Genomic DNA, 11,230 nt, shown 5'->3' with positions numbered 1-11,230 from the left:
CTCCCCACGTCCACCAGGGGGGGCCTAGCAGCCCTACCTTTATTCCCTCCCCATCACTCCTCATTCTCCTCTACCTGAAAAAGTTCTCCTATGTCTTGGTTTCATTTGTAAACGTTATATATTTCATCATCAAGGGTCAGGGGCGGAAGCAAGGAGGTATTTTCTTACTGAAAAATTGAGGGGGCGAGTTATGAACGTGAAGGGAAGATGACAGAAACAGAGGAAAACCGAAACTGCTTTCCTGAGGCGAGCCACCGAGGGGCTTAAGCAGCCGGCGCAATGGAGGCGGCGATTCCTGCGGGCGACGCCAGGGGGCGCAGCGAGTCAAGGCTGGGGAAGGCGGAGGCGGAATGGCGGCAGAGGGAGCGTGGCCGCGCAGGGGGTGAGTGAAGCGGAAGCGGGGCGAAAGGAGGGCGGGAGGCTGACCGTGCAGCAGGGCGAGCTTTAGGTCGCTGCAGGGCCTCCCTGTCGTGGAAAGGGCGATTGCAAGGGGAGGCGAGGCAAATGAAGTGCTTCCTAAAATATGTTTCTGGAAATAAAATGGATATTTTCCTTCTTTGCTAAGGCCGGCCCACCCTGCTGTTTCCCTGCTCGCCCTGTCCCCGACCCTCTTGTTCGCGCAGTCAGTGGGAAAGATTGGCCCCCTTTAAATCGTGGCTCATCCCAAATTTCTTTGAATCCCCAGTATTTGTGTTGGAGATGCAGTCGATTAGCTTAGTGGTCTTGAAGGTGGGTAGCCCTTTTGGTCTGAAGCAGCAGGAAAAGGTTGGGAATCCACTGGCTCCTTGAAGACGGACGAAGTTTAATTCGGGGTGTAAGCTTTCTCGTGCATGCCCCCTTCTTCAGATACTTGTCAGTTTCCACACCGGGATAGTGAATAAATGATTAAAATAAGCATTAAAAAGTAACACAGACACTAATGGTAAGATTTAAGTGAGCCAAATATATAGTATCTTCACACCAAGCCCTTGGCTAAGCCTGCAAATGGTACTGACCATTTTGTCCATTTAGAGCAGGGGTAGTCAAACTGCGGCCCTCCAGATGTCCATGGACTACAATTCCCAGGAGCCCCTGCCAGCGAACGCTGGCAGGGGCTCCTGGGAATTGTAGTCCATGGACATCTGGAGGGCTGCAGTTTGACTACCCCTGATTTAGAGGTTCTAAAGCTAGGTTTGCGCCCCAAAATTGTGCACTTGATTGGCTGCTGAAGCAGATCCTGACTGGTGCATGTGCTTGTTTTGATGCATATGTTTGTCTCATTAATCCATTACTACTTTGGTGGACATTTAAAATACCTGAGGCGTGCACCTAAAAATGTAATCAATGAGCAAGAATTTCCCAAATTGTTTGATTTTTTAATTGGGTCAATATCTGCTGCTGAGTGATACTCCCTGAAATTGCTGTCCAGTCATGATTAAAGGAGACTGTATAGTTTGATCACTGTATCTCAAAAATGACATCACAGAGCTGGAAAAAGTACAGAAGGTGGCAGCCAAGAAGATTGGGGTTGGAGCCCCTTTCCTGTGAGGAAAGCCTGAAGATTTTGGGACTTATCTGTTTAGAAAAGAGGCAGCTAAGGGGGGACATTATAGAGGTTTATAAAAGTTTATAGAAGCATGGGGTAGAGAAAGTTGACAATGAGAAATTTTTCTCCCAAAATACTAGAACTTGAGGACATCCAATGAAACTGATGGGCAGTATATTTAGGATGGACAAAATGAAATACTAAATTATAAAGAGTGTGACTAAAATGCAGATTCACTGCCCATTGTATTTTAGTATTGCTTGTGATAAAAAAAACTGTATTTGTGTATGTTTCATGATTTAATAGAAAATGATTGACACTGATGATGATATAACACAGGAATAAACAGCTTTAAAATAAGATTAGATAGATTCATAGAGGATAGGTCTATCAGTGGCTCCTGGTGATGGTAACTGAGGGGAACCTACATGTTCAGTGGCAATAAACCATTGAGTGCAAGAGCCAGGAGGCAACATCAGTGGAAGGCCTTGCCCTCTATGCCTTATTGTTGGCCTTCCAGAGGAACTGGTTGGCTACTGTGTGAGACAGGATGCTGGAGTAGATGGACCAGTGGTCTGATACAGCAGGGCTCTTATGTTCTTATTCCTAGAGAGGTAAACTATGAAACATGCTCCTCTTACCTCCCTCTAGCCTTACTTCCATTGCCTTGGCAATGGGTTTGATGCTCAGCAGCTACCACCTGAGGACATTGTATCATCTGTTGCAGGGATGTGCATGTTGCTTAATTAACATGCAGTGACACAGGCCTTAGTGGCAGACACAGACCCTGCTGCCCACAGAATAAGGCTATGGCTCAGTGGTATAGTATCTTCTTTGTCTGCAGGAAGTCCCAGGTTCAGTCCCCGGCATCTGCAGATAAAACATCGGGTAACTGGTGATGTGAAAGATCTGCATCTTAGCATCTGCAGAAGTGAGGTCTGGCTCACAAAACCTCATGCTGGAATAAATGTTAACATGTTTCTTCTTCAGTAGACTAATGAAGATACCTCTCCAGTTCTCCCTGAAACCCTGGGGAGACTCTGCCAGTCACAAGAGGCAGTACTGGTCTTTATAGCCCAGGTATCTGACTTAGTATAAGGTAGATTCATATGTTCAGCTGTTTTTTGGGGGTGGATCATGGAGTGGTCAACCTAATTTGCACTACCAAAATAGCTCCATGTGAGAGTAACTGGTCATAAAAATTCAGGCAAGTCTGAAGCAGCAGAACAGAGTTTAAATTTAGTGGCACCTCTAAGACCAAGAAGTAGTATATGCGTTGAAGGTATAATCCTCAGTCTATTAAATCAGTAGGCTTAGAAAGATGTAACTTTGCTAAATATTGCACCTTATCTGTTATCTGTCCTTATCCTAGATGAATAGTTCAATTTTATAACCAGTCCATGTATTTTGAATATTGCATATGACAAAAAAACTCTGTGTACATGTATGTTTTATCATTTAATAGAAAATGAGTGACACTGATGATGATGATGTGCCTCAGCTTTCATCCCAAGCTTTAGCTGCCCTACAGGAATTCTACATCGAACAGCAGCAGAAAAATGACATTAAGACCACAGAAAGATGTACTGAGTATTCTCAGGGCTCAATAGAAGAGGATTGGGTAAGCTGCCAGTTCCCATGTAAGGTGTAAAAAAGGTATAAATGGGCAGGAAGAACCCACATTCAACTTCTTTGCACTGACAATTTCCCTACCTCTGAGCTGAAGTCCAAAATGCATGAATTATTTCCACAGGACCCAAGTCACTGGGATAGATAATACCCAAGAGAAGACTGCTACGTGATATCTAATTCCACCATATGAATCATGTAGCTAGCATGTACTGTTTTACTTGATTTTGACTGTAATGCAGCTTAATGTTACAGAAAACTTGTTCTGGATAGAGAAAGTAAACATAAATGAAATAATAAAAGTTCATTTTCTGAATGCATCTCTTATGGTGTCTTACTGGAAAAAATGTACGTGCAGTATTAATACTTGTTCTTCATAAGGCAAAACAAAAGAGAGAGAACTGGAAATTTCTGCTGTAAATTTTCAAATTCCCTCCTTTGTTCTCCCATTTGATGTATCCCATCGTGCTTCTTTTGTGAGCAGGTATCTGCAGAACCAGGATATAAATGCTCTAAATAGATAAATGTTCTCCTTTCCCACTTCTCATGGATGATCTTGATGGAAGTAGACCGTTTCCAACATAAAAAATATATGGACCAGCTATTTGTAAAATACCTGTCCAAAGCTTAGTATAAATTATGTGTTTTTTCATGCATGTATATGTCCACCATTAGTTCCTTGTTAAGAGTGTCAATTGTCCTTCCTAAACTCGTGATGTGGCTTCTGCTTCCCTTTTTGCAGCATCTATGCCCTTTTTTCTTTTTGAGTGCCCCCTACTGGTGAACTGCAATATAGAAAATGAAAAGGCGAGACTAATCAACATTTATGACGGTGGAGCCCCAGTTTTCTATGTGAAGTCGTATGTTGTATGAAGAAAGTATTTAATTGTTCACATCTGTGCTTTATTCTTCCTTAGAAACTGAGCCAATTTTGGTATGATTCTGCAACTGCTCTCCGTTTGGCTAATGAGGCTCTGCAGGCAGCTGGAAAAGGTGGCAGGTAAGTTATAAATAATATAAATCAAGCATTGCATACTCTCCTTATTGGAGATATTAACATGATTTTTTAAGTTCCTTTTACTTGGTTAATGTTTTAACATTTTGATAGCATGGTGTCATTTGACAGTATAAGTCTGCCAAATAGGAGAAATGAAATACCAAGGAACAGCCATCCCACCATGCTCTGCCCAAAGATAAAGAAAACAGATTGATGGGTTAGGTCGAAAGACATATTCTGGTGTTCTAACTTCCCAAATCTGCAATTACCAGGCAATAATGGCTGAATGCCACTTGTTTTTATGGCCGAAGATCTTTAGAGCAGGGGTAGTCAACCTGTGGTCCTCCAGATGTCCATGGACTACAATTCCCATGAGCCCCTGCCAGCATTCGCTGGCAGGGGCTTATGGGAATTGTAGTCCATGAACATATGGAGGACCACAGGTTGACTTACCCCTGCTTTAGAGTCTTAACCTGATGATAAGAAAAGCTGTCAGTCTCTGTCCTTCAGATCCTTCAGACTAAAGCTGTCAGTCTCTCTAAGCATCAAATCTATGCTGCTTGCCACACTGTTGATTCTGCAGTTTGAACAACTGCGTCCTCAGTTATCATCCACTGCTATGCATGGCTTCATTCCTCTGCATTGCCAGCAGAGATGAGAAATAAGATTGAGTGCCTTCCTTCCAAAGGTACTACCTTGTTTTCAGAAAATACAACACCCTCGCACAAATTGAAAAGAATCGCAGGACAGCAAGATCTTTAGGAGTCACCCACCCTCCCCAAGACAGTGTTCACCCTCTTTCTGACACTAATATCTGCCCCATAGGTGGCAGCATTTCTCCCCTTCCTCAAGATATCTGCATTCTGCTCAAAGTTTATTCTCCTCCCAACAGTCTGCCTGGACACACTGGACTAAAGCAGAAAACAGGGCATCAACTCTTCCCTGCTTAGGATTCCCAGATCCTTCCGTCAAAATCTTCTTTCTGATTAGAACAGTTGGATGTCTCCAACCCCACCTTTTAGGACAGATTTTATTTATACCTCCGTTATTGGTAAGGGATAACTAACGATAATTTGCTTTTGTCTATTATAGCCCACAGTTACATTAGAATGTTCTACCTTACCAGAGGCCTGGCAGGTTTCTCAAGCAGTAAACGACTTTTTACTGGAATTAGAACCTCAACTTCTCTTCTCCAAAGGAAGCAATAAGTGATTTTGCAGCCCAGTGTAGAACCTGAGTTTTATTCTAGGTTCTTCCTGGTAGATTAAAAAAACAGAAGCCACAGCCTCTCCTGCATTAAAAAATGCTGAGGATAGTATATAAGAGTGTGAAAGCACTAATGCTGGGTATGCATGTAATTTGTTTGTTTGTTTGTTTGTTTGTTTATTTATTTGGATTTCTATACCGCCCTTCCCTACAGCTCTGGGCAGTTTACATTAAACGTTGTGGAATACTTACATGGAATATTATAATAATACAATAAATAACAATTATAATATAACATGGCATAACATAATCGTAACATAACATGAAATCCGGAACAATGTTTTTAACAGTTGAAGTGATTTTTATGCAGGTCAGATTTTATGATAATGCAGGTCAGCAAGATGTCTTTGCAAAATCTGAGAAATTGAAACAAAAAGGTCCGTGTTTCATGTGAAGCTAGATCTTCCAAAGCTATGAATTGTTTAAATCACTTATGTTTGTTGGAATTGGATGACTTTTGGAAGTGGATGACTGTGCACAGTGCACACAGGGTGATTCTGAGGGTGCTAAGAAGGTTGGAAAGGTCCATCCTTGTATCCTTCCTTTAATTGGCTTTGCTGTGGACCCTTATTAGCCCAGAACTTACTCTTGGGGGTTCCTTCCGGCAACCTCCTATTTCCTTTTCCAAACTACTGTGAGGGCAAAGTGTGCTCTCTGCAGTCTCTGTCCTAGCTTAGACAGATTGACAGACCCTTTCGCTCTACCTTTATTATCCAGTGATGATGGATTTCTGTTTCTTTTCTAAAGAAACAAGCCACTTGTGGACTATTCTGTAAGGAGGATTTGCAAACCAAGCTATAAGATAAGAATATTTATAAAGACATATAATGATGTATATTTTACTGCTATGTTTTGAGCATTGAATGAAATTCATTCAGGCATAACTTAAATAAGGACATTCAGTGTTTGAGTTAACATTTCCACTGTTTTTTAAAATAATTCTGCAATTGGTCCGCAAAAATCATCTTAAGGAGTCAAAAGGCTCTAAATCAGGGGTAGTCAACCTGTGGTCCTCTAGAGATGTCAATGGACTACAATTCCCATGAGCCCCTGCCAGCAAATGCTGGCAGGGGCTCATGGGAATTGTAGTCCATGGACATCTGGAGGACCACAGGTTGACTACCCCTGCTCTAAATGATGATGTTTGGGGCATGCTCTGGTCTTTAATCCTTTGTTCGTAATATCCTTCTAAAGCTATTTCTGCAATTATTTCATCTTTGTAGGATAGCATGTGTCAGTGCACCCAGCATTTATCAAAAACTGAAAGAGCTGGACAGCAAAGATGTTTTTACTTGTATACTGGAATATGACCAAAGATTTTCTGTGTATGGAAATGAATATATTTTTTATGACTACAACAATCCTTTGGAACTTCCAGAAAATCTCACTGCACATAGTTTTGACATAGTTCTAGCTGATCCACCCTACTTATCTGAAGAATGCCTCAGAAAAACAGCAGATACCATCAAATACTTGTCTAAAGGAAAGATTCTGCTTTGTACAGGTATCACATCCTTTTAAACACATCCTTTTGTACAGGGGGCAGCTGGGTATCTGGGTAATCATATAACATCCATTTTAAATGAAGTATCCAGAGGTTGTGGTTTTCAATAAACTGACCACAACATGAGCCTTGAAATCAATTCTGTGTTATTTGCTATGCTGAATGTGACCACCACTGGCTGGTTTTGTAGTAAGAACATCTTTCTACAATCTCTTTTCTGTCCCTCCCTGGGTACAACGGGCTTTGGCTCTAGTAGGAAAATAATGAGCAAATATATAATCATTTGTTGACAGCAAGGGCCCTTATGGCCTCTTCCTCTCTTCTCAAGCATATCTCTCTTCTTCTCAAGCATTGCTTTAGGATGCTTAGGGCTGATCCTGCGTTGAGCAGGGTGTTGGACTAGATGGCCTGTATGGACCCTTCCAACTCTATGATTCTATCTCAGTATGGATTGGAGGAGGATTATTTTATATTTATCTTTACAAGTTTTCTTTCTATGTTTTTCTTTTGACTTCGGAAGTTGTAAATCTATTTCTAATCTATAAGTGTCAGAGGAGGGGATACTGATAAAACCCAGAAAGAAGCCCTGTAGTGGTTAAGGAAGAAACATGAAATATCTCATTGCCTGACCACAGTGGTTAAATGAAACCTCCATATTCAGGGGCAACTTATCCCTGAATATCATTTGTTTATCAGAACTTACAGGAAAGGTCTCAGACCTTTTTAAATCCTGCTTGCTGACTTCCCTGAAACTATATGGCTAGTTTCTGCTAGAAAAAGGATAAGTGACTAGATTGATTCTTGGTTTCACAGACTAGGGCTGTTCTTGTGCTTTATTCCTAGAAAAAAACTTTTTTTTTCTGTTTCAGGTGCCATCATGGAGGAACAAGCTGCAAAATATCTTGGTGTAAAGATGTGCAAGTTTATTCCAAAACATACTCGAAACTTAGCTAATGAATTTCGATGTTATGTGAATTACGATTCTGGACTAGATTCTGATTCTGTGTAGTGACATAAAGAATGGGTAAACTTCAGCATTGAGCTTCTTTCTTTCACTGATGTGGACATTGGTCATTTTCCCCCGTTAGTGTGCTGGTCAACAGTTTTTATGTTGACTGTATGTATATGGCAGGTTCTACTCACATGTAATCTGGCCGATATTTCTGTCAGGAACCTATTGACCAAATAAGCAGCCTTTCTGTGGGAAAAGGAAAATTTTAATTAGGAAGCAAGCAACAGGTTACAGAACATGGAATCCTTGATAGGACAGTGAATACAAAAAAAAAAAAAAACAAGCATCTTTTATGGCCTAGTAATTTCTCCCCCTGAACAGTGCCCAAGCTCCAAAGGTGCCCCCTCCCTTCAGCTCACCCCTCCCCCCCGGCCAGGTGTTCTGAGGAGAAGCAGAGATCCGGCCCTCCAAGGTCTGTTGGACTGCATCACCCAGAAAATGTGCTGGCAAAGAAGTGAGTGAGGGGGAAACCAAAACCAGCTAGCAGATCTCTGCATGCACACAGGGGGCCATTTTGAGAAACGGCCTGTCAGATAGATAGGTGTGTAGTAAAGAAAGCATGGATTAGATACGCACCCAGGAGAGTGTGGCAGAGCTACCAGCCTCTGACAATTTGGAACATACTTGTTTTGGTATCATTTTAAAAGATGTGGGCTAAGATAGCTCAAGGTATCATACATACTCTATTCCAAAATTTTCTTACTCTGTCACTGTTCATAAGGATTTAAGAACAGCTGTTGGATCAGACCAGTGGCCCATGCAGTTCAGCAACCTGTTTGACACCTCGGCCAGCCAGATGCCCCCAGAAGTCCTGCAAACAAGAAGTGGGAGCCAGAGCCTCTATCTGCTATTGCCCCCCTCTCTCCCGCACTAGTTTTCAGAGGCTTACATGGAAGTTCCATTTTAGTAATTGTGGCTTACAGCTGGTGATGGACCTCAAATGCAGCATAAGGTTGTGGTCAGTGCAAATCAAAAGGGAGAATGTTCCCGTATTGTGGGAGAAGTCACGGGAACAACAGATGCTTGGGAGCACATGCTTTCTTCATTCAAGCTCTAAGAACATGGAGCAGTTCTAAAGCTTCTTTACAGCATACTGTTCTTGAAGCTGAGGATGATCTGTTTGGTCTTGGTGTATTTCTGGCATGAAGTTTGCAGTTTTAAACATTTTATTTATTTGTTTGTTTGTTTATTTATTTATTTATTTATTACGGTCATTGACCAGCATCAAAGTATCTACAGACATACATTATTACAGCGTTTTAACAGGACATTCGGCATCAGGGAGTTGACAAAGGCACAAAACATGAATACAGCATTTTGACATAGGCATTAAAACATGTCTGCGAAAGTACACCTAAATCACCAAGGGGCCAACAGGTGCTGGGGTTCAAGAAAATCAGAGATCGGACTTTAATGGGCAGAGAGAAATGTGACCTCACCAAGAGTGAAATACATATGTATCCTGAACAACAGTGGTCCCCAACCTTTTTATCACCGAGGACCACTCAACGCTGGGGACCACTCACCGGGGACCACTCAATGCCTTTTACTGAGGCCCGGTGGGGAGGGGATAGTTTACTCCCCTACTCTCATCCCTTCAAAATAAGATACAGACACGCCACAACAATGAACATAAGGAACATTTTATTTTCATGGAAATTTTAACTCGTGACAATGACAAATCAATGGGAACCCTGAGCTTGTTTCTCTGCAACGAGATAGTCCCATCTGGGAGTGATGGGAGACAATGACACCCGAAGTGTGTGGTAAAGGGCCGGGGAGGATGAAGTAAAGGGCTGGGGGGGGGGGGGCGGGAGAAGGCATCCTTCGGGGCCCACCTCCAATTAGTCGAAGGACCACATGTGGTCCGCGGCCCATAGGTTGGGGATCGCTACTGAACAACACACTTGCTTAAGAAGAAGAGTTGGTTCTTATATGCCATTTTTCCCTATCCAAAAGAGTCTCAAAGTGGCTTACAGTCGCCTTCCCTTTCCTCTCCCCACAACAGACACCCTGTGAGGTGGGTGAGGCTGAGAGAGCCCTGATATTACTGCTCGGTCAGAACAGCTTTATCAGCGCTGTGGCAAGCTCTACTCATCAGACATCAGCTGGGCCTAAGGGAATGGGTTCCCAAAACACAGATCGTAAGAACATAAGAAAAGCTCTGCTGGATCAGACAAGTGGTCCCTCTAGTCCAGGCTTTCATGCCCCTCCTTAGTCGTCTCTTTGTTAACTGGAAAAGTTCCGGACTCTTTAGCCTTTCCTCCTATGGATCATGCTTCCACCCCCAATAATCCTTTGCCCTCTTCTGTGTTTTTTCCATCTTTGTGATGTCTTTTTGGGATCCAGTGACAAATACAGTAGCCTAAATGAGGACTCACCATAGAATAGATCCATAGGTAAAGGTAAAGGTATCCCCTGTGCAAGCACTGGGTCATGTCTGATCCTTGGGGTGACGCCCTCCAGCGTTTTCATGGCAGACTCAATACGGGGTGGTTTGCCATTCCCATCCCCAGTCATTACCATTTACCCCCCAGCAAGCTGGGTACTCATTTTACCGACCTCAGAAGGATGGAAGGCTGAGTCAACCTTGAGCCGGCTGCTGGGATCAAACTCCCAGCCTCATGAGCAGACAGCTTCAGACAGCATATCGCTGCCTTACCACTCTGCACCACAGGAGGCTCTTAATAGATCCATACATTAGCATAATATCAGCCATCTTAAATTCAATCCATTTCCTAATAATCTTAGTATAGCATTTGCCTCCCCTCCCCATCTCAGCAAGTTCAGACCCCCATTAGTCTGTACTTTAAATTGGAATTTTTAGACCCAGTGTGCATCACTTTACACTTAACAACACTGAACATCACTTGCCACATTGTCACCCACTCACCCAATTTTGGGAGCTCATTTTGGAACTCTTCACAATCAGACTTGGTTTTCACCACCCTGAATAATTTTGTGTCATCTGCAAACCTGGCCAACACACTACTCATCCCTACTTCCAGATCATTTATGAATAAATTAAAAAGTCCTGGCCCCAATACTGATCCTTGTGGGACACCACTGCTTATTTCCCTCCACTGTGAGAACTGTCTATTTCTTTCTACTCTTTGCTTCCTGTTATTTAACAGTTTTTATTCCATAGAGAACCTGTCCTCTTATCCTATGGCTAAGTATATTTAGGTGTCTTTGGTGAGGTACTTTCTCACTTAGATGTGTGGTGATTAAAAGTGAGACGTTCTTGTTTGAAGGAATCTCACAGAAAGTCACTCACCTAATTCCAGAAGATCTTCC

At 42.5% G+C, this 11,230-nt stretch overlaps 1 protein-coding gene across 2 annotated transcripts; it reads left to right on the top strand.

Moving 5' to 3' along the window:
* The first annotated feature begins 268 nt into the window (after positions 1 to 268).
* On the top strand, positions 269 to 7,945 carry EEF1AKMT1 (EEF1A lysine methyltransferase 1). 2 transcript variants are annotated; one of them, XM_077341673.1, is made up of 5 exons: positions 269 to 382; positions 2,991 to 3,146; positions 4,072 to 4,154; positions 6,641 to 6,921; positions 7,791 to 7,945. In XM_077341673.1, the coding sequence occupies exons 2-5, from the start codon at positions 2,994 to 2,996 to the stop codon at positions 7,928 to 7,930; spliced, it is 657 nt and encodes a 218-aa protein (XP_077197788.1). In that variant the 5' UTR covers positions 269 to 382; positions 2,991 to 2,993; the 3' UTR covers positions 7,931 to 7,945. The 2 variants fall into 2 exon arrangements, with proteins under 2 accessions (XP_077197788.1, XP_077197789.1); XM_077341674.1 differs by lacking the exon at positions 269 to 382 and adding an exon at positions 670 to 814.
* The last annotated feature ends 3,285 nt before the right edge of the window (positions 7,946 to 11,230 follow it).

Source organism: Paroedura picta, chromosome 6, assembly GCF_049243985.1.
Source record: "Paroedura picta isolate Pp20150507F chromosome 6, Ppicta_v3.0, whole genome shotgun sequence".
NCBI classification, from domain to species: Eukaryota; Metazoa; Chordata; class Lepidosauria; order Squamata; family Gekkonidae; genus Paroedura; species Paroedura picta.
This window is presented reverse-complemented; position numbering and strand designations above follow the sequence as displayed.

Bases quoted from the DNA above. Each gene is read 5' to 3' on its own strand.
- EEF1AKMT1 (XM_077341673.1), top strand. From the start codon at position 2,994: ATGAGTGACACTGATGATGATGATGTGCCTCAGCTTTCATCCCAAGCT. The intron at 4,155-6,640 runs GTAAGTTATAAA...TCATCTTTGTAG, and splicing joins GCAGCTGGAAAAGGTGGCAG to GATAGCATGTGTCAGTGCAC. The intron at 6,922-7,790 runs GTATCACATCCT...TTTCTGTTTCAG, and splicing joins AAAGATTCTGCTTTGTACAG to GTGCCATCATGGAGGAACAA.